This window comes from Carlito syrichta, unplaced genomic scaffold, assembly GCF_000164805.1.
Source record: "Carlito syrichta isolate Samal-C Ts95f unplaced genomic scaffold, Tarsius_syrichta-2.0.1 Scaffold305197, whole genome shotgun sequence".
Lineage (NCBI taxonomy): Eukaryota > Metazoa > Chordata > Mammalia > Primates > Tarsiidae > Carlito > Carlito syrichta.
In genome coordinates, this window is record NW_007249293.1 from 535,659 (window position 1) to 559,706 (window position 24,048).

The 24,048-nt window shown below is 40.0% G+C and overlaps 1 protein-coding gene across 1 annotated transcript in view; it reads left to right on the forward strand.

Moving 5' to 3' along the window:
- BCAT1 (branched chain amino acid transaminase 1) overlaps positions 1-24,048 on the forward strand; it is an 89,343-nt gene that overhangs the window by 11,568 nt on the left and 53,727 nt on the right. The window contains exons 4-5 of the mRNA XM_008061299.2: positions 8,277-8,387; positions 10,991-11,110. Coding sequence (XP_008059490.1) covers positions 8,277-8,387; positions 10,991-11,110 — 231 coding nt within the window. The remainder of the gene's footprint in view (positions 1-8,276; positions 8,388-10,990; positions 11,111-24,048) is intronic.

Here is a 24,048-nt window from a genome sequence, read left to right on the forward strand (position 1 = left end):
GCCTTGACCTGCTGGGCTCCGGCTATCCTTCCGCCTCAGCCTTCCAAGTAGCTGGAACTACAGGTGCGCGCTACCACTCCCGGCTAATTTTTTTTGATTTATTATAGAGATGAGATCTCATCAAGTTGCCCAGGCGAGTCTCAAACCCGCGGGCTCAGGCAATTCACTCACCTCGGCCTCCCAAAGCGTAGGATTACAGGCTGAGCCACCGAGCCCGGCCTTATTTTATTTTTAATGTGTTGGACATCTCTCCCAGAATATTGGAGGTGCTGGAAATAAAAATAGTCCACCTATTAAGATGCAAAAGATGGTAATATAAGATAATAATAGATATAATGATAACATAATCACTTTTGTTTATTGAATTTCTGCAATATGCCCTGTACTATGTTTCTTATGAATCATCTCATTTAATTATCTTAAGTGAAAAAGCATAGGGTTAAATGTTCAGGTTCTGGAGACAGATTTCTTGGGCTCCAATTCTGTCAGTTACTCTATTGGGAGCTCCACAGGGAGCTCCATGATTTGGGAAATTTAATCATTCATGTTGTAATTTCTTTATCTGTAGAATTGAGGCAGTGATAATATCTTCATCATAGTATTCTTATAAGTATAAAGTAAAGTAATTTATTTAATGCATATAGAGCCATGCCTGGTGCATAGTGAGAGGCCAGTTTTTAGCTATAATGATTAGCCCCTAAACAGTAGCATTGTGTATGTGGGGGGTATCCCCAAAACCCCAAGTTTATTTATAAAAAATTTTGTATTCTTAAGTGTTTAAACTTCAGTCACTTACAAAGTACTCTCTGTTTAATGTAATACACCTACCTAGATACTTTTTCCACTGCTCATGTTTTTGAAGCCTTAATTTAGTGCTTCTGCCATTTTTTGTTTCACCCCTTTCACATTGGCAAAATGTTTCCCTTTGAGGACTTTTTTCATCCAGGGAAACAAACAAAACATCTCTTGGGGAGAGATGGGATGAATAGGGAGGATAGGGCCATGGGGTCATGCTATTTTTGGTCAAAAACTGCTGAACATTGGTGGGACTCGGTGTCTCAGCCTGTAATCCTAGTACTTTGGGAGGCTGAGGCGAGTAGATTACCTGAGCCCACGGGTTCGAGATCAGCCGGGGCAACTTAGTGCGATCTCGTCTCTACAATAATAAATCAAAATAATTAGTCAGGCGTGGTAGCGCATGCCTGTAGTTCTGGTTACTTGGAAGGCTGAGGCAGCAGGATCACCAGAGTCCAGCAGGTCGATGTTAGGGTGGCCATGAGCGTGCCACTGCACTCCAGCCTGGCTGACAGAGTGAGACTCAAAAACAAAACAAAGCAGAACTGCTGAACACCCAACGCAGTGTGGGCAGTTGCGTTATCATGGTGGAAGAAACCAGTCACCTGCTTGCCACAACTCTGGACATTTCTTCTGCAGATCATAATGCAACCTTCTCTGAACGTACAGATAAAACTTTGGTTGACTAATCCAGAGAAACTAATTCAGAGTGTACGACAAGGGGCCCACCCTCCAAAGATAATTCTGAGTTTTTTAGGGGATTCTCCCCTTGTATTACAGAAGCAGGCTCAGAAAGGTTGTTTCTTGCCCAAGAGTACACAGCAATGAGGGTGGAGCCAGGACTCCAATGAGGAGCTTCTACTCCATTACACAACCCCTAAATGTATGAAATAAAATTAGTAAGAGGCTTGTCCAATTAACTCCTAAAATAATAAATTCATATAATTTTGGAAACATAGTCACTGCCCATATGTATTCACAAAATGTTGAATTTAGGAGTCCAAGTTTCCATTCCCAGCTCTGTGTCTTAGTATGAACTTGACTGAGTTTTTTCATTATTTGCCACAAGCTCCCACCATGTCATAGGATGAGGTAAAGAGCATATGAAATAAAATGATTTTAAATTTGAAAGAAGGAATATGACCAAACTGAGGGTACTTGCTCTCAAACTTGGTGTGCATTGGAGTTACCTGGCTCCACTCTTAGAGTTTCTAATTTTTAACAAGTTTTCAGGTCATGTTGATTCTGCTGCTCCAGAGACCATACTTTGAGAATTACTGGCCTATAGGAAGTAAATGAAAAGGAATTAATGTCCTTTTTTGAAAGTTAAAAAAGATTGCTGGGCGTAGTAGCTCATGCCTGTAATCCCAGCACTTTGGGAGGTAGAGGTGAGAGGATTGCCTGAGTCCAGGGTTCGAGACCAGCCTGGGCAACGTGGTGAGACCTTATCTCTACAATAAATAAAAAAATTAGCTGGGTGTGGTGGTACACACCTGTTGTTTCAGCTACTTGGAAAGCTGAAGCAAAAGGATTGCCTGAGCCCAGCAGGTTGAGACTGTGGTGGCAGTGAGTGTGCCACTGCACTCCAGTCTGGGTGGCAAAGTGAGACTACGACTCAAAAAAAAAAAGAATTTGGTGACCGTTGGTTTGGGAAAACTCTTTGGAAATCTAGTTAGATGAATTAAGAATACTAGTTTGATTAGTTTACCAATTTAGATAAGGTAGTTTAAAAAAAACTCAAATTACTATTATCCTTTGTTAAAATCCAAAATCTTCGCCATATTATGTGTTCCACTTACAATATAAGTACGAGAAATGTTTTGCATTAAGAACTAGATTGTGTATTGCATAGTTTTCTATCACTGTAACAAAATCAATGACTTAAAATAACCACCATTATTTTTTTATTACGTTTCTGAGTTGACTAGGATGGCGAAATGGTTTTTACTTGCGGTGTCTTATGCAGTTGTTGCCAGTGGTTGGGATTAAAGTCAGCTCAAAGGCCTCCTGATTCACATGTCTGGTTCCTGGACTGAGAAACTCGTAGAGTCAAGGGCTAAAAGGCTGGGGCTCTTCCAGCATTACTTTTCCAGCACTGTGGCCTCGAGATCGCCATACTTCCTATGTGGTAACACAGCACCAGAAAGCTGTGTCTCGGGACACTGAGCCCAGAGGGAAGCTCTATCGCTGTTTATGCCCTAACCTTGAAATCACACAGCATTGTTTCTGCCATACTTTATCAGTCAGAGTGGTCACAAAGGCCTGCACAAGTTCAAAAGGAGAACAAAAACACTCTCTTAAAAAAGAACATTAAGGTTCTGGAAGAGCATGTAGAACTGGAAATATGGTGTGGCCATTTCTTGCAAAGTACAGTCTGATAAGTGTCAGTGACAAATGGGGGATATGGGGGACACGTGGTTTTCTCTGAATGGCATGTTGCGCTCTAGGATTTCACAGGCCAGGTATTAAGACAGTGTCATAGGAATTTAGGAAATGTGACTGCCTTGTGCAGAGAACTTCAGGGTCCCTGTGTTTTCTCACCAAGTATATTATTCATTTCATTCCCTCTTTACTTGTTCAGTGAATGTTGGGTGCCCACTATGTGCCCAAGACTGTGCAAAGCATGGGGAATTAGGCTGGCAAGCAAACCCACCATGATCTTGCTTTCAAAGAATTGCCTGACTGCTTGCTTGCTTTCTCTCTTTCTTCCTTTCTTTCTCCTCCTTCTTCTCCTCTTCCTCCTCCTTCTCCTTCTTTTTTTTCCCTCTCTCTCTCCACAGAGAAAATTAGGCAGGTATTTTATTTCAAAGAATTTCTTCCCAAATAGTGTGGTTGAAACATGTCTTCTATTATTTTTCAGGCTATTCCTTAGTTGGCTGTTTCTCCTACACTGACATAATTAGTATATCACATTATTGGGCACCATCCTGAGTTTTAAGTTCAATAAGAGCTGTGTTTTTTGATCTAAAATTAAATAGGAGTAATATCCTTAAAGATATTTCTCCCCACTCATCAGATCTATTGTTCTTAGGATCCATTTTATTTGAGACTGGCAACTACACAGGGTTTCTGTTGATACCTGAAACTTTCTTTTTTTGAGTCAGAGTCTCATTCTGTCATCCAGGCTGGAGACTGGAGTGCAGTGCATGCCCATAGCCAGAACTACAAGCATGTGCCACCATGTCTGGCTAATTTTTTCATTTATTGTAGAGAGGAGGTCTCACCAAGTTGCCCAGGCTGTTCTTGAACCCCTGGCCTCAGACAGTCCTCTTGCCTTGGCCTCCCAAAGTACTGGGATTACAGACTTCAGCCACCATGCCTAGATGAAACTACTTCACATATAAATATGTGAAGCTTTCGAATAATAGAGGAGAGACGTGTGAACTATGAATAGGAAACAAGGATACAAGGAAATGAAAAATTGATAATAGACACTCATTTTCTGGTTGAAATAAACATTTAGTGAAATAAAGCATAATTAAAAAAATACATACAACATATACATCCTGTTTAATGAATTCTATAAATAGGTGCTCATATAGTTACCACCCACCTAGGTAAAGAAATAGAACTACAGAAGCCCTCGTGTGTCCCATCCGGATCACAAACCCTGTGTTTTGCTAACCATTATCCTTATTTTTGTGGTAATTTTTCTTTTCTTTTTTTTTTGAGTTGGAGTCTCACTCTGCCGCCCAGGCTGGAGTGCAGCGGGATGCTCACAGCCACCGCAGCTTCGACCTGCTGGGCTCAGGTGATCCTTCTGCCTCAGCCTTCCAAGTAGCTGGAACTTCAGGCACAAGCCATCACACCTGGCTAGCTTTCATTTTCTTTATGGAGTATGTGGCTCTCTAACACTGTAGGTTTACCTCTCTTCGAACTTTATGTAAATGGTATTGTGTGTATGTACATGTATGTGCACGCTGGTACCCTCACTGAGCACAGAATCATATAAGATCTATCCAGGCAGGACCAACTCTAACATTTCTGGGACCTGTGACCTAAGTACAGACAAGACAGAGTCCTCATAGTCTACTCGTTATCTTTTCCCATCCTGACTCTGTCCTGTACCACAAGGGGCCTTACCCACATGTGTTTAGATACTCACAACTTAGGGTACAGAGGGTAAGGGTGGATGGATGGGGAAGGGCGCAGCACCACCGGAGCCAGTCTGCCTGAGGTGTGCGCTGGTATCCAGAGATCCGAGTAATACAAAGATTTGCAGGACACAAAGAGGTGAAAGAAGAAAACATTTATTTAAGAAAGGTTCACCTCCCACAGATAGGAAGCAGGCCTACACTCTAGATGAGTGTGGCTCCCTGATCCTTGGCTTAAATCCTTTCCCTTGAAGGTGTTGCAATCAGGTAGATGGGACTGCCGTGACTTCCTTGTTGACCACTTGCAGATGTCTTGGAGACCCTGACGGGGAGTCCTGGTCACCAGGCACTGAGTATACAATGGGTCGATACTGGTCATGCTTGAGAAGTTTGAGGTTTGTAAAAAGACAAATTACAATATGCCGGTACTAGTCATGCTTAAGGAGACGTGTTTCTGAAAAGACAAGGTCGGCAAAGTTAATTTTTACCTAGAGCATGTATTTCTCTCGGACATAGCCTCTAGTTTCTCATCATTGTGTTAGGGTTTAGGAACAAGATAAAAAGTGGATTTCTCCAGGACATAGCTTCTACTTTCTCATTGTGTCAGGGTTGAAGAACAAGATAAAAAAATGACTTCCTGTTCTCGGTCTGTCCTTTCAATAACACACCTGCAGACAGGTGACCGCATGGCCGTTCCTTGGACGTAGGCAAGAACACACCAATGGTGCTGTCTGTTCTTGGAAGGACAAGCCTGAGGAGGCCTATGAGGTCCTGAAAATGGGATCAGGTCTGTTTGGACAGGGAGTTCTAGGGAACTGGGTACTTGGAGTTTGGTCTAGGTGGGAAACTCGGGGTCCTGATGGGCATGTCCCATTGACTCTATTCACTATTTGCCTCCGGGAGAAGGCCATAGCTGGAGGAAGGCAGGGGTGAGAGGCTCCACAAAGTGTGGAGCTCTGGGCAGAGGTCCTGGTTAGCTGTCTCTAAGGGTGGTAGATACCACATCCATGTGTTCCTTGTAGTAGTAGTATCCCATTATGTGAATATATCCAGTCTTGTTGATGGGCATTTGTGTTGTGTCTTTCTATGAACATTCTTGTACATGTATGCTGCTGTACTTGTATATGAATTTCTGTGTGTCAGCAGTTCTCAAAGTGTTGTCCACAGACTCCTAGACGCCCCTGAAACCCCCCCCTTTTTTTTTTGAGTTGGAGTCTCACTCTGTCGCCCAGACTGGAGTGCAGTGGCCGCTCCCGGCCATCGCAGCCTCGACCTGCTGGGCTCCGGCGATCCTTCCGCCTCAGCCTTCCAAGTAGCCAGATTTACAGGCATGCGCTACCACGCCCGGCTGATTTTTTGATTTATTGTAGAGATGAGGTCTTGCTGCCCAGGCGGGTCTCAAACCTGCGGGCTCAGGCAATCCACTCACCTCAGCCTCCCAAAGGCGTGGGATTACAGGCTGTGCCACCGAGCCCGGCCCCCTGAAACCCTTTTAAGAGCTCTCCAGGGTTAAAACTCTTTTCAAAATAGTGGTAAGACCTTATTTTTCTTTTTCACTGTGGTGATATTTACACTAGGTAGCTTCAACATCCAATCTCTGCTGTTTAGTTGTTATATTTTTTTCCTCCTGTCTATCACAGCGTAAAAATTCCAGTTTTCCTTCAGAATGTGCTTGGTGAAGAAGTAACAATTACTAATTTTATTAAATCTTAACTTCTGAGTAAATATCATCTTAATATTCTGTGTGACAAAATAGCAACGTCTCAGAAAATACTTCTGCATATGAGAGGGAATCCAAAAAACCCCAGAATTTATTTATAAAAAATTGTGTATTCTTACATGTTTAAACTTCAGTCGTCTTTAAAAGTACTCTCCATTTGATGCAATACACCTATCAAGATGCTTTTTCCACTTCTCAAAACAGTTTTTGAACTCGTCAATTTTGATGTCTTTTCATGCTTCTTCCATTTTTTGTTTCACCTCTTCCACATCAGCAAAACATTTCCCTCTGAGGGGTTTTTCATCTGGGGAAACAAACAAAAAAAAGTTGCTCAGGACAAGATGGGGTGAATAGGGAGTGTGGGATGTGGGGGTGGGTCATGCCATTTTTGTTCAAAAACTGCTGAACCCTCAGTGTGGGATGGGCAGGTATGCTCGTAAATCACTCATGAAATGGATAAATGCGTCGAAAAGAATCTCCAAAAAAAGTTCACTGAAGAATGCAACCTCTCACCATAATACTAGCTGGTACACTGATGCCCGTGGGTTCCAAGGACACTTACCTGGTGGGGAAAGCCCGTACTACAAGGGGCCCACTGCCCTACGGAAGGTAATTCTGGGGTCTTTTTTGGGTCCTCTTGTATTTAATAAATTGATAATATATTTGCACTTGAATGCAACATCTAATTTTGTGCTTTTTAATTTTACTACATGATTTGTATTTCTTTTTTCTCATGTAAGCTTTTAGGCTATAAATCTTTAAATGCTTTGCTTTTCATTATTACTTATCTCAACATCTTTTTGAATTTCCATTTTTTTTTGTCTTTGACCTATAGTTTATTTAGTAAGGAATATTTTCTATTTATATTTTTGGTATTGACTTCTGGCTTATCTTGTGATTGGAGAACATGGGAATTCTGCAGGTGTATACAGTGTGGGAAGTTTGTTGTTCCTGTTGATCAAATCTTCATTGACTTTACTGCTTGCTTTTTAGGTTGTTTGTTCTATCAGTTACTTAAAGAAACTGTGTTGAAATTTCCCACTACAATTATTGATTTTTCTTTTTTCACTGTATTTATCAGTATCTACTTAAATGTTTTCAAATCCCTGTTCAGTGGCTTTTCCAGGACAGTACCTTAAGGAAGATGACATGTCCTAATATAGTGTGGTCTTGAGTTGCCTGGATTCTATGATTTGTGGGACTGGATAGCTCTGGTCACATCTAGATTATCTCCTATCAAGCTTTTGAATGAACCAAATTAATGAAATGATACAGGGGTACTCTTTGGGGATCAGGGTGCCACCGGGCCTTTGGTTTCAATCTCCACTGCCCAAACAGTTAACCCATGTTGCCTGATTCAGAATATTTTTTTCCTACCTCCTTTAAATGACACCTAAATGTGTTATTTAGCAATGTGGCTCTTGCTAAGCAAAGGCTGACTCTGAATTCCCACCAAATTCTGGTAATAGGAGGACCCATTTTTTTCCCAGTTGCTATCACCAGTCCTGTGAACTGCTAGCTTTTCCAGACACAATAATTTTAAGTTGAGGTCAGTATCAACAGCTTTACATGACCAATGAGAGCACCCATAGGAGAGTTAGTCTTTTGAACAGAGGGGTAGTTTTTATTTAGTTACCTTCTAAGATTTATTTCTCTTTTATCTTCAGTTGTTTGAAGGATTGAAGGCATTTCGAGGCACGGATAATAAAATTCGACTCTTTCGGCCAGACCTCAACATGGATAGAATGCATAGATCTGCTGTGAGGGCAACTTTGCCGGTATGTCAGTTTAGGAGTTTCTTTTGTGTTTCTTTTAATGTAATGGGTCACTCTGTTTTCCACCAAACAAATCATTTCTGAATACTTAGATCAATATTCAGTACAAACTATATGAGCATTGAAATTCTGATCTGCTTTAATGAGTAAGATAAAAATACAAGGAAATAACCAATACTGTTTGGCAATTCTACAATGTTTCTTTTTTTTTTTTTAAATGAGTGTCTGTAGAGGATTAATGTGTATGTGTGAGGTAAAAGGATAAGGAAGAAAAAATATGTCTCTAACAAAAATAAAATTTAAAGACCACATGAAATCATATTTAAAATGGAAAATATGGTATGCAGCACAGATATTTTGGGAATATTTTGCCTAATTGTCTTAGACACTAGTAAGAATAGGGTGATTTAATCGGATATTTTATCCCAAGCTTTGTTTTGAAATGGAAAAAGGATATAAAAATAGTTTTCCTTGACCTTTGAATCCTGGTTATAATGTTGTTGGTTATGGAACAGAATTCATTATAAGGTGGGTTAGATTTAGACTGCATGGTTCACATCTAGGTAGGACGTGACTTAGATCACCTCCCTCCCCTGAGACATAGCTAAGTCGCCTTTTTGAACTGAAAGGAACCTTTTTATTCTTTTACATATTCTGTATATATAACCTTTAGGAACTCAAGCCCAGTTTGTACATTGATGAAGCCTGGGGCCAACTAAGTCTAAGTAACTAATTTTTTTTTTTTTTAGCTACATTCTTTCTTCCTCTGCCAATTTTTGTAACCTGAGCTTCACCTACCTCCTTAGTAGAGGTGATAATGTGGTAGCAGAAGCGAAATTAAGGCCAATTCTTTGTGCTAGGTCCTAGTTTCACTCTTCTGTCACTTCCAGATAGGTCACTGGGGAAACTTTAAAACAGGTCAGAAGAAAAGGGAAGTAATATTAATCGAACATCAACTCTGGTACACACTGCCTTATGTAGTTTCACATTCCTTATCTGTTTAATCATAGCAGTAAGCCATTGTCAAGAAGGTATTTATTGTACAGTTTAGCAGACCTTTGTGCAGAGAAGACTTGAGTCCAGAAAGTTTAAATGACATGCCCAAAGTCACACAGGGCAAAGGGAGAGGGCAAGAAATTAGATTCAGGCTTCCTGATTCCTAGTGAAGTTCTCTTTTCGTAAATTCTGTCTTTAGACTGCAAAGTCAAGGACCCAGGCAGGTGATACAGAGTTCATTGATATGATTGGCAGTCCCAGCCTTTGTAGCATTACTACACTAAGATTGCTGTTATAGGTTGGTATTTACTTAGGCAAATCCTGGTGTTGTGAGCTCTACTCAGATACCTGTTATTGACTCATTTTGACCTTGGGTAACTCATCACATCTCTGAAAGTGTGTTTCTCTGCCCTGTAGGTGAGAACTATCACCCATCTGGTATATGAACACTTTGTGTCCTTAGAAATAAACTGCTTTTTGCTGTTGCCCATTTTCCTTTTGGTTTATCTTTTCCTTTCTTACTGAGTTTAATGATATCCATACACAGACCATTTATGATCCTTTGTTGGTTACATGCTACCAGTTGCTTTTGCGTCTTTAAAGAATAGGAACCCAAGCCGGGCTCGGTGGCTCAACCTGTAATCCCGCGCCTTTGGGAGGCTGAGGTGAGTGGACTGCCTGAGCCCGCGGGTTCAAGACCCGCCTGGGCAGCGAGACCTCATCTCTACAATAAATCAAAAAATCAACTGGGCGTGGTAGCGCATGCCTGTAATTCCGGCTATTTGGAAGGCTGAGGCGGAAGGATTGCCAGAGCCCAGCAGGTTGAGTCTGCGGTGGTCGGAGGCAGCCACTGCACTCCAGTCTGGGCAACAGAGTGAGACTCCAGCTCAAAAAAAAAAAAAAAAAAAAAGAATAGGAACCCTTAAGTTTTATATAGCCAAATTTGATTCATTTTTTTCTTTTATGATTTGTATTTTGCCTCTTTTATTTAAGAATCTTTTCCTGCCTGAGGTCACAAGGGTATTTTGTATTTTTTAATAAAAGTCTTAACATTTTTGTCACGTTTACATATGTAATCCAATTATAATTGATTTAGGGGTATCTTGGGGGTAAGGGTCTAATTTCTTATCTTTTCCATGTGGATAGTTCATCATCTCATCACAGTATTTTGGGAAAAAAAAATTAAAGAAAAAAATTGTTTGGTTTTATTATTACTTAAAATATTTACTGTTATTATTATTATTTTGTAGAGATAAGGTCTTGCTTTGTTGCCCAGGCTGATCTCAAACTCTTGACCTCAAGCAGTCCTCCTGCTTTGGCCTCCCAAAGTGCTGGGATTCTAGGTGTGAGCCACCATAATCAGCTGCAAAAACTTTTTTATTGGTACTTAACAATTATACATATTTATAGGATACATAAGATGTTTTCACGTGCATACAATGTGTAATGACCCAATTAATTAGGATATCCATCACCTCAAAAATTTCTCATTTATTTGTGTTGGGATCAGTATTACTTATTTAACAGTTTAAAAAACTTCCATGAAGAGCATTTTCTATTGCTACACTGGGAGGAAATTCCATCACTTACTATGTTTTCTATTCTTTCAGGTATTTGACAAGGAGGAGCTTTTAGAGTGTATTCTACAGCTTGTGAAATTGGATCAAGAATGGGTCCCATATTCAACATCTGCTAGCCTATATATTCGCCCAACATTCATAGGAACTGAGGTGAAAACTGACTCCCTATTTTGGAGTACTTTGGTGGCGAGTTATCAGTGTTTATTCTTGTCAAAACTTCTAGTATGTAATTTGAGGCAGCTGCCCTTATCATTAATCATTAATGACTCCTTTTTCCTGATTGTCAAGACTAAGGATAGCATTTTCTCTAACGGCCCAGAGAGTAAATGCCTTAGACTTCGTGGGCCATATAATTTTTGTCACAATCACTCAATTCTGCTGTTATAGATGTTGTAGATGGTACATATATGAGTAAATGAATGAGAAAAGAGTGATACTGTTTGCCTTCCCTGATCAAGGCTAATCATGGTTTCCTAAGTTTGCAAGTGCTGTGCCTTCCGTCATGGCAGCGCTTCTCTGAGGTAGAAGTGCTAATGATTTTTAATTTGGGGGAAGAGAGAGCTGCCATTTTTAATTTTTGTTTTCCTGATTACTCGGCAAGGAGTAGGAGTGGAGGGTCCCCTTCCCACACAGAACATGCTGACAATAAAGTTCACAGTGGAAGTTAAAGAAAGGGCATGGAGATCTGGGATGGCAGGTTTAAACAACATGGGCTTATGATCTGTAGGTCATAGTTTCTTGATTTGGTGCCCTTGAAAATGAAGGTATGGACTTGGCCGTGCTTGGAGGGCCCAATGCCATTTGAGTGAGTGAGTTTGTTATATAAAGACGGTCACTTGTCTATTATATCTTCTAGGCAGGTTTTGCTTTATGGAGAGTGGGTGATATTGAAGGATATGTGAGGGGAGGAGATCGAATGTGGGGGGCAGGAAGGGGGTGGAGCATATAAAGATCTTTAGGAATAGGAGCATGAGTAGAGATCTTTTACTATTGTTTAGCTAGTCTGTCATCTACTGGGAGATTGAGTGGTTACTAGGTTTTCTACTAGGTTGTATGAATGCAAAGAGGAGAAAAATATATAAAAACACAGGATACCTCAGTAGTTTTTTTTTTTTGAGGGCATTCTTTGTTACCTTTTGAACATTTTTCGAAAAATTTTTAAGAATCTAGACAGTGCGTTTAATAATTTACAGTTTCTCTGACTGGTAAGTTTTAAAGAATTGGGATAATTTAAAAAGTGATTTACTTCTTTAGGTTTTTTTGGCATTTTAATATGATTGAATCTTTTAATATTACTTTTTAACTTTAGGAAGAAACAATTTGTAAAGTTGGTTGAGATATTGTTATAATCTCATAGCATTACTTTTCAGTTATCCTGAGGTAATTTCCAAGTATAAGACCTGATTCTTATCTTCCTAGTTTATTGGGAGTTTTTGCCATGAATGGATGTTAGATTTTGTTGTTTACTTTCTCTGATTCTCTTGACATGATTATGTGGTTTTGTCCTTTATTCCATTATGAATGAATGAATTATATTAATTCATTTTTGGATATTAAATCAACCTTACTTTCCTGGGCTATTTGATTATGGTGAATAATCCATTTTATATCTTGTATTCAGTTTGCTGATATTTTGTTAGAAATTTTTGTGTCTATGTGTTCATGAAAGATACTGAACTAGGGTTTCTGACTTAGAATGGGTCTACTTACAAATTTTCAACTTTAGAATGGTGTGAAAGTGATACACATTCAGTAGAAACCATAGAGTACCCATACCATTCTGTTTTTCACTTTCAGTACAGTATTCAATAAGTTACATGAGCTATTCCATACTTTTGAGATGATTTTAGATTTTAGATGATTTTAGATTTTAGATGATTTTGCCCAAATGTAGGATAATGTAAGTATTCTTGAGCACATTTAAGGTAGGCTAGACTAAATTATGATGTTTGATAGGTTAGGTGTATTGAATACGTTTTCAACTTAATAGTATTTTCAATTTACAATAGTTTATCGAGACTTAATTCCGTTGTAAGTGGAGAAGCACCTGTATATCTAATTCTGTGGTTTAGTAAATCCTTTAGACTGCCAGAATCCCCCATCATCTAGAGTTAGACAAGACTTTAAATCTGATTTTGTAGTCCATCCTGCGGTCACAATAATCCTCTCTATTAGGGTGTCCACAACTCTTTGCTTTTGAATCACTTAGGTAAAAATACACATGTATTATTTAAAATATGCATGTGAAACCCAATCTCCAGAGATTATGATTGATTAGATCCAGGTGTTGATTCTGATACCTACCCAAATTCAGGAACTTTAGCACAAAAGTCCTACCAAGTAGATCTCTTACATTTTCATTACACTCTATTGACTTACATACTTGATTAAGCTTTGGACCCTGAGATCAATAATAACAAGAAAACATATCTTCTTTCTAAGTTATGAGTAAGAATTGAAGGAAATAATAATATCATTTGGCAAGTTGACATTTGGTATACTTATATTAACTGTCATTTTCTACTCAATGGTATAGGCAGAACAAATAATCACTTATAATTCAGAAATAAGCATGATACAATTAACATTCCAGGAAGGTATATGGATGTAAATATTTCTGCACCCCACAGATGTTATGCAATTATCATGCGTTAGCTTTTCGTTTTTTGAGTTGGAGTCTCACTCTGTCGCCCAGACTGGAGTACAGTGGCTGCTCCCGGACCGCGCGCTACCACGCCCAGCTAATGCGTTAGCTTTTCATGGTGTCTGCATTTGATAATATGAGGTACTGGCTAGAAGATTGGTGCCAGCAGCTTTTGATTCACTGGGATCCTTTTATCAGAGATGACTAGCTTTTGTTTGTTTTTTCACGTTACTTGGCATTACTTGATGACTCTGTCCTGTCACCGTCTTCACCTCTGTGTCAGTTATGTGATTTTTTTTTTTGGTCTTTCCTTGTTGATAGCTGACTTCTATGTTTTTCTTTCATGTCCTTTTATAGTTAGATTAGCTGGGCCTTATATTCAAAAGGTATTTTGATTTCTCTGAATGAACAAACTATGTTTGAGTAATTTATTAAGTGATATAACTACCTAGGTGATCACCTGAATTCAGTCTTTATTTCCTGCTATGGTACTTACTTGTGTATATAGAACAATGAGTTTTCTACAGTAGACACTCCTACATTGAGCTCTTGCCCAGACCCATATCTAAATCTATGGAACCAGGGTCTGAGACTGTGTGTTTAACAAAGTCTCCAGAGATTCCAGAGATTTCTTTTTAAACAAAAACAATTTTTTTTAAGTAGAGAAAGGATCTTGCTTTGTTGCCCAGACTGGTCTTGAACTCATGGGCTCAAGTTTTCTTCCCTATCAGTCTCCCAAAGTGTTGGAATTATAGGTGTGAGCCACTGTGACTGGCCACCAGAAATTTCTTAACTACTTTCAAAAGAATCACCATTCCAAGCCTTGTGAAGGAATTAAATATATGCCTACCAGACATATTTTTGTAAGTTTCCCATCATTAAACACAATGCTAAACATTGCTTTTAGCTTGAGCATCCCATATATGAAAATATGAAATCTGAAATACTCCAAAATCTGAAACTTTAAGCATTGACATGATACTCAAAGGAAATACTCAATACTTCTAGTCCCTAGCATTTCAGATAAGGTATATTCAACCTGTAATACATAAATATATCAATTAATATATATAAATAACTATTAATGTGAATGTATAACATTTATGTGGTATACAGATATTTAAATCTATGCACTTTATTGGATTTTTTTGACCTAAACTTATAAAAAGTTTAAATTAGAGGATAAAATTTATTTACATTAGCAAAAGATTTCTCATTAAAAAAACGATTATAGTATCATTTGAAGCAATATCTTCTGAAGTATTTATTTGTAGATTATTAAAAACTTAAAGAGAAACTAAAAGCTGGAGTGCTCCAAACTACTGCTGAATATGTATCAACTGGGAGTTAAAATAACATCTGAAATTGTAACATTTAAGTAAAGAATATTTACATGAGTGATTTCTACATTTTCATTCTACCAGACAGGAAGGTGAAATGCCATGACTGTCGGGTTCAGTATTGGATACCTAACAACCCTACATCCGAAGAAGATGAGTTTTGCTGATGTTAAGCCATCTGTTTGATCCACCCTTGCCCTGTTTAGCAACTTCATGCAGTTTCAGTGATATCAGTGCACACCCATGAATACATAGACACAGGCCTATGTCTATGGGCTCTTAGTGTAGAGGTTTCTTGACAATAGTCAAGAGCAGAAATACCCACAGTCACAAATTCTCCAATACCTTCATAGCCTTCCACTTTTTCAGTGTAAGTTAGTCCCATTTCATCCCTCCCGCTCTCCATTTGAGAGGTGGTGGAGTAAGACAATACTAAAATTTATCAGAGCTGAGAATAAGTGTCATTGAAAAGGGTGAAGTCTGATGCTAGGGGCAGTCCCTTAGGCTGTGAGGAGTCAGCATACCCAGCATCTGTGCAGATCCCAGGCTTTCCACCACAGATGTGCAGGCTACTAGCAGATTTGACTTTTCCAAATGAACTCTACAAGCTGATCTTGGCTAACTCAGAAGTTGATTAATTACTCATCATCAGCTAACTTCATACTCCTATATTTGTATTGTCCCTAAATGCTTTTGGAGTTAAGTTCATCTAGAGAGTAGCTGTTTTCATTTGGTTAATATCAACCTTAGATGCACAGAATACAACTTGAATTATGCAGAGCAATATTTTAATCATCTCATGTAAGTTGTTTCCCCATTTTCAACTTCCTGGGAAATCCTTCAGCATGAAATTTTCATTAGAGCTCACATTTTAAAACTCTGCTGCCCTTTTGTGAGTGGACAGAAGGCTGGAGCCCTGATTTGCCTATCTCAAATGGTCCACCCTTTTGTTTCTGGTTCACTTCACAGGGAGATTATGGACATGTACATTTTATAGACATGCCTTTTGTTTCCTTTTATTTTTTATTTTTGGAGTTAGGGTCTCACTCTGTCACCCAGGCTGGAATGCAGTGGCACAGTCATGGCTCACTGCAGCCTTGACCTCCTAGGCTCCAGCAAACCTTCCACTTCAACCTTCCAAGTAGTTGTTGCACTACCACACCTAGCTAATTAAGAAGAAAATGTTTTTTTGTAGAGACAAAGTCTTGCTATGTTGTCCAGGCTGGTCTTAAACTCCTGGTTCAAGCAGTCCTGCCTCAGCTTCCCAAAATGTTGGATTACAGGCATGAGCCGCTGCGCCCAGCCATGCTCATACATTTAATATATTCTTCTGCACTTGAGATACATACACATTTACTCCATTGTTTATAAACAGTATTCAGTTTTATTTGTATAACTATTAGCATATTTTTATATTAACAGCCTTTAAAAAAAAGTGTCTTGAAACCTCAAGTCTCTCTCTCTCTCTTTTTTTTTTTTTAGAGATAATGGTTTATTTGCAGTGATTAGCCTGCACTAATCAGTTTATTTATTTATTTATTTATTTATTTTTGAGTTGGAGTCTCACTCTGTCACCCAGACTGGAGTGCAGTGGCTGCTCCCAGCCACTGCAGCCTCGACCTGCTGGGCTCCGGCGATCCTTCTGCCTCAGCCTTCTAAGTAGCTGGAACTACAGGCACGTGCTACCATGCCCGACTAATTTTTTTGATTTATTGTAGAGATGAAGTCTTGCCAAGTTGCCCAGGCAGGTCTTGAACCCACAGGCTCAGGCAATTCACTCACCTCGGCCTCCCAAGGCACAGGATTACAGGCTGAGCCACTAAGCCCGGCCCAGTTTATTTATTATCTGGCCACTCCTACCAATGGGTATCCTCTCGAGGCTGTTCTTGCTCATTTCAGCTTGTCACGGGGGCCTTCTTTTATTCACTGGAGTTTTGGTACATGAGATTTTTGTTTGTTTTTTTTTTTGGAGTCAGAGTCTCACTCTGTTGCCCAGGCTGGAGTGCAGTGACACGCTCACGGCCACCACAGCCACAACCTGCTGGGCTCAGGCGATCCTTCTGCTTCCGCGCTTCCAAGTAGCTGGAACTACAGGCCTGTGCCACCACTCCTGGCTCATTATTTTTTTATTTATCATAGAGACAAGGTCTTGCCATGTTGCTCATGCTGGTCTCGAACCTGTGAGCTCAGGCAATCCTCTTGTCTCTACCTCCCAAAGTACTGGGATTATAGGTGTAAGCCACCACGCCCGGCATACCAGTTTTTTGTTGTTGTTGTTTGTGGGTTTTTTTTTTTTTTTGAGTTGGTGTCTCACTCTGTCACCCAGATTGGAGTGCAGTGGCCGCTCCCAGCCACCACAGCTCGACCTGCTGGGCTCCGGCGATCCTTCTGCCTCAGCCTTCCAAGTAGCCAGAATTACAGGCATGCGCTACCACTCCCGGCTGACTTTTTGATTTAGTGTAGAGATGAGGTCTCGCTGCCCAGGCGGGTCTCGAACCCACGGGCTCAGGCAATCCACTCACCTCAACCTCCCAAAGGCGCGGGATTACAGGCTGAGCCACCGAGCCCAGCTCATACCAGGTTTTTAATTGTGCCCTTCAGTTCCTGGCACTTTCCGTCTTGGGGCATATAAGGTTTCTCTCTTTGTTTTTTTAAATTCCCTTTTGTCTTCATTTACCACTGTGGTATCCTCTGCTGCCATTGGAGTCACTCTCATGGGTTGAATGGATATTCTTTTGGTTTATGTGTGTTTTTAAGACTCACATCACTTTGTATGCCTGTAATTTTAATTTTTATACATGACTAGGTCTCCAGAGTTCGTTGTGTTTCTTCCCTTTTTGCCTCAGCACTGATTTTTCATTTCTATCCAGGCCACTATATGCATATCGAGTCCGTCACTGCTAACTGCTTCATAGTCCTCTGTGCTGAACGTCTTCCACAGGGTGTCCCAGTTCTCTCACTGGCATTCCGATTCCCTGCTCCCTCATATAATGCTCCAGTTCACAGCTTGAAAATATATAATGCACAGAATAATTGAAGGAGTTCCTATTTCCTAGCAAGAGTTCCAGGCCCGTCTTACATTTCCACTCCCAGAAAGCACTGCTGCTTTTCAGGGATGTCTGGTTGTCCTTGGTGAAATAGTCATTCAGTCTGTTCCCATCATTGTCACCTGGCATTGGAAAGTGGCCCTCAAAGGCACTGTGCTCAGTGCTTTCCATGAACTAACTCAGATAACAATCTTGTGAGTGGGTACTGCTACATTATTTTAGAGACATGGTACCTGAGACTCATGGAAGTGAAATAAGAGCCTGTGCGCTTACTCTTGCAGCATCCCTTATGTGTTAGGCCCTGTGCTAGGTCAAGGGATACTGTGCTGAGCAAAAACCATCTCCTTAATTTGGAGGAGCTCGGACTTTCATGATGACAACCCCCTAAGTGTGTGCATATTGATGGAGGTCACTGCTGTGAAGAAATGGAGCCTGGATTGCTAAGAGTTGTTAGCTTAGAAACATAACTTTGATGGGGTGCCGAAGTTCTTTCCATCTTGTTCTAAAGTGTTTACTTTGATCTGTATTTTTTTCTTTCTCTGAGCTGCCAGCTTTTCTTCTTTCAATTATATTTGACATACTTACACCAGATTTTATATATTGTCTTATGTATTTTATAATATATGTATCATATAACATACACACACATATATACACATAGTTAAGTTTCAAATTTAGTTACAGTGCTTCTGAATTCAGGACTATCAGTTTTCACACGAACACTTGTAAATGTATTTCTGGGATTTTAAAGGAAAGATTTTTGGAGAAGAAACTATCTGGTAAAAAAAATATAAATAGTACCAGTCAGACTTGGTGGCTCAACCTGTAATCCCACCACTTCGAGAGGCTGAAGTGAGTGGATTGCCTGTGCCCGCAGGTTCGAGACCAACCTGGACAAGTTGGCGAGATCTTGTATCTACAATAAAAAAAAAATAGCTGGGTGCGGTAGTGCACGCCTATAGTTCAGGCTGCTTGGAAGACTGAGGCAGAAGGATCACTGAAGTCCAACAGGTCGACGCTGGGATGGCCATGAGTGTGCCACCACACTCCAGCCTGGGCGATGGAGTGAGACTCCAACTAAAAAAAAAAAAAAAAAATGTAAATAGTACCAAAGGTATACAGGAGAAAGGAAGTTTCCATCCCACTCTCATTTCGATCCAGGTTTTACAGTTTTCCTCTTACCAAGCAATTCCTGTTGCCAGTTTTTCTTATACTCTTCCAGAGATACACACACATACGTTTACAAGTGTTGGTACATTAAGTATTTTTTTCCCTTTTCTTATTTTAAGGATGTGGAGTACCATTCAGGGTTAGGTACATAAGTAAGTGGTCATCATACAGGTGAAGTTTGGACCGCTCATTGGGTCCTCACTTTTTTTCTTCTTTTTACAAAAATGGCAGGAATTCTCTGTCTAGTTTTTGCTAATACTCAAGATTTTTAAAACTGCACACCCGTACACATATAGTGTAAAGAAAAGAATAAAAATGGAAAGCTTTGGACCCAACACCCAGTTAAGATGAGGACATGATGGGTACAATGGAAACCCTTTGGGAATATTTCTCCATTGCCTTTTTCTCACCAATAGGATCAACCGTATTGTGTGTTACAGCTGTTTATTATTCATTCTTTTATCCCCTCCCCCACCTGGTGTGGCACAGATCTTTTTGACCACAGATCGACATTTAGGGGGACATACGCACTTGCTCCTTTTTGGTATTTACCTAGGATTTGAATTGCTGGTTCACAGGGTCTATGTGTGTTTTGCTTTAGTAGATACTCCCAGTTTCCCAAAGTGCTTATACTAATTTACTCTCCTGGCAGTGAAGTATGGAAGTTCCCTTGGAATTTCTTTGCCAAAACTAATATTGTTTTACTGATTTTACCCATTCTGATGTATGCAGTCTTGTCTTTTTGTTTTTTTTAAGAGACAGATTCTCACTCTGTCACCCAGGCTGGAGTCAGTGGTAATATCATAGCTCACTGTGGCCTTGTCTATTTGGGCTCAAGCAGTTCTCCCACCTCAGCCTCCCCAGTAGCTGGGATTACAGGGATGTGCCACCCCACCTGGCTAATTAAAAAAAAATTTTTTTTTGTGGAGTCAAAGTCTTACTATATTGCTTAGGCTGTTTTAGAACTCCTGGCCTCAAGTGACCCTCCCACCTTGGCCTCCCAAAGTGCTGGGATTACAGGGTTCAGCCACTGCACCCACCCTGCAGACTTATCTTATTTGTGACTTTAGTTTAATTCTCCTGAAGACAATTATGTTGAGTACCTTTTCACATGTATATTGACTATAAAAATCCTCCTGTGAAGTGCCTTTGCAAGTCTTTTGATTTGTCTTTTTAATTTTTCGAGTCTTTATATATTCTGTATATGAATCCATTGTCTGGTACATGTATCACAAATAACCTCCCAGTCTGTGGCAAATCCTTTGTCGGGTAAATGTATTGCAAATACTTTCCCAGTCTGTGGCTTGCATCTCTGTCTTGCCTTGTCACTCTTATTGATATCACTGAGTCCAGATTTCAGACATATTAAAAGTGAAGAAGAACTGGACATCTTAGAATCTGTAAAATATGGTAGCATAATTTATATAACCAGTCTCTTGTGCTTCAACCATTATGTTGTTGGTGTCACAAATGTAAGAACTGTTACTAGTAAATTGAGTAAAGCAGGAAAATTAAATTTGGGAGTCTTAAAGATGTAGGCTCTCTTCAAGAAATCTGTGTTATAGACATATCCCCTTATGTATAAAGACGTCTTCAAGGATATATTATTGCAGCTCACACAATTTGCTGATAGTGGAGAGATGTCAGGTTTTTCTTTTGGGCCATAGGAACTGGATAGTAACTATTTATTGGGATGAGAAAAGTGATAGAGAAGGTTTTGTGTATTTGTTTGTTGGAATTGTATGGGTGCAATCAAGAGTTTTGGATTCAGTAACTGTGACTATAATAGGTTTATTGCCCAATGTACATAGCAAGGCAATACTCCCAGACATCCGGCTGCAGCAGAGAAAGACGTTTAGTTGTAGGGTTACTGAATGAGAAGATGAGAGGAGGACACCTTAAATCTATCTCTCTGAGAGGAGGACACCTTAAATCTATCTCTGAGGAGTTTGGGCCTAGGGTTTTTAAGTATTTGGAGTGGGCTGAGTGTGAAGATCATTGATTGTTTGAAGAGTACAGGCTAAGGTCATGGGACAGAGAGGTGAAGAAAGCTGTATTCTCATGCTGATCCCATTCCTCTGTGGGGGTCTTCAGACTGGTTCCTGGAATTCGGAGTTTGAAAGTCATCTTAAGCGATTATTAAACAGTAGTCTTGTAAGTCTAATGTCAGAGGGCCTGTCTATAGGAATGGTGAGTGTGCAAATCAGTTCTTAAGTAGTCGTGTGACCCTATTTTCAGAAATCCCATCTATCAAAGCAAGGGTATGCAAATGGTCAGTATCTAGTGTTCTATGTCTTTTAGCAACAAGAAAATGGGCCAAAGTGCAGCCTGGTCAATGCTTTACTATAACTATATCTCTGTCCAGAACCCAGCATGCCATTCTTATCCACCCTGTGGGTATGGTAACTTAAGCCTGTCATATCATGTAGATAATGTAGTTAAATGTGCAAGTCTGTTATTCAGGAGAGAGTTTGGAATCTATGTGATGTGTTCTAGTCTTTAGCATAAAAATGGCTTTAAAAACCAAAGAAACCATCAAGAGAGCAGGGAGACAGCCCACAGACTGGAAAAAAACATTTGCCAACTCTATGTCTGACAAGGGCCTAATATCTTGGATCTACAAGGAACTCAAATGTGCTGAAAAGAAAAAAAGCCCCATTACAAAGTGGACAAAAGATATGAATAGACAGTTCTAAAAAGAAGACACTCAGGGTTAGTTATACAAATACTCATTGTGCAGGTACCCTTGTTGATAAGGTGTGCCCCCCTCAGCCATTATGAGAAAATGTTCAGTCTCACTAGTCATCAAAGAAATGCAAATTAAAAGCTACAATGAGATACCACCTAACTCTAGTCAGAGTGGCCATCATCAATAACTCAAAAAATAACAGATGCTGGAAAGGATGTGCAAAAAGGGAACACTTCTACACTGTTGGTGGGAGTGTAAACTAGTATAGCCTCTGTGGAAAACAGTGTGGTGATTCCTAAAAGTTCTAAAAATCGACCTTCCATATGACCCCGCAGTCTCTCTACTGGGAATATACCTGGAAGAACTCAAATCACTCTATAAAAAAGATACCTGTATATGTATGTTTATCGCAGCATTGTTCACAGCAGCAAGAACATGGAACCAACTGTGCTGCCCAGCAAAAGAGGACTGTATAAAAAAAATGTGGTACATATACACAATGGAATATTATGCAGCCATGAAGAAGAACAAAATCATGAACTTCGCAGCAACCTGGATGGACTTAGAGTCTATAATACTGAGTGATCTTTCACAGAAAGAAAGAACTGAGTATCACATGTTCTCACTCATAAGTGGACCTTGAACAACTATCATAATACTATAAGAAAAGGATTGACAGTAGCGGGAAACTGTGGGGATGCGGGAGGTGGCCAGGGAGGTGGGATTGGCAGTAGTGGGAATCTGCCTGGGAAAGGGGGGGCATACCTCATCAACAGTGGTACCTGCACAATGAATTTTTGTATACCTAATCCTGAATTGTACCCCATAATTTTAAAATAAAAAATAAATGGCTTTAAAGCCAAGAGTCAGTCTAGACGAAGTCTTAAAGGGTAGGTAGAGATGAAAAGAAGGCAAAGACTAAGCCCTGGAGTATTTGAAGACAGGGAGCTGAAGAAGAATCGGCCAAGGAGCCTGAGAAGTGGAAGCCGTACAGTAGGAAGAAAAGTAAGAGAAGCTTGGCGTCCTGGAAGCCAAGTGAATGTGTGAACAATGAGCAACTGTGGCAGATCCTGCCCATAGGTCTAGTAAGATGAAGCTTGAGAATTGACCACTGGATTTGGCAACATAGAAGTCCTTGGTGATCTTGATAAGGTTATTTCAGTAGAGTGGTGCGATTGAAATGTTCAGGACTCAAGAGAATGAGAGGAGAGGAAGTTATGATGATGAGTTTGTACAAATCTTGTGAGGAATTGTGCTGTACAGTTTAGCAAAGAAATGAGTGATTACTCAGAGTGGGACATATGGTAAAGTGAGTGTATATTTTAGATGGAAGATATTATATATTTCTTCAGAAGCAAGGGGAGACTGTTGATATACTCAGTATTTTTCAGATTCCTATTGTAACAGAAAACAAGTTCTGGCGCTCGCCACTCAGAGACAAACTCAAGAGACAAGGGTGGTGAAAGGAAAGTGACTTTATTCCAGAAGCTGGCAGTTAGGAAAATGACTAGGCTAATGCCTTAAACAGACCATTTCAGCTTTAAGGGAAACTTGGTATGGGAAACATGCAGGAGAAGCATAGGGTGCAGGTGTCTTTTTCTGATAGCTTATATTGGGTTTCCCCAGAGGTCTCAGCTGCAGTCAAGTTCTGGATTAACTATCTTGTGACTACATTAGGAGGATCCCTCAGTCAGGCTGTTTTAAGGTTAGTCCCTGGAATTTCTCAGCACGCATGCAGTTAGATAAGTGCAAGGGAGTGTCTGGTAGACAAAGGGAGAAAGTAAGTTTCTAAAACATGTTTTAAGGCTACATCTTAAGATTAAAAGAAAGAAAAAGTTTAAAGTGCATTTTAAGGCTGGGATACTTGGTTACACTTTCACGGTTCTACTTCTGAGGGTGACAATATAGGCAGGCTGTGACTTATGACTAAGTGGAGGGCCATCCATCCTCTGCCTTGCCCTGTCTACCTTGCAGTTTCACACAGACTCTGTTTCATTGACACCACAGTGTCTTGGTGTGAGCTCTTCATTATTTTACTCGGTATCCTCTTCTCTTTCTCAGCTGGGGTCAGATTTGCTTCTGTTGGATATATCTTCACTGTAAATGTTAACACCCTGTATGGGGCTCATTTGCCTTTCTTTCTTTTTTTTTTTTTCAGTTGAAGTCTCACTCTGTCGCCCAGACTGGAGTGCAGTGGC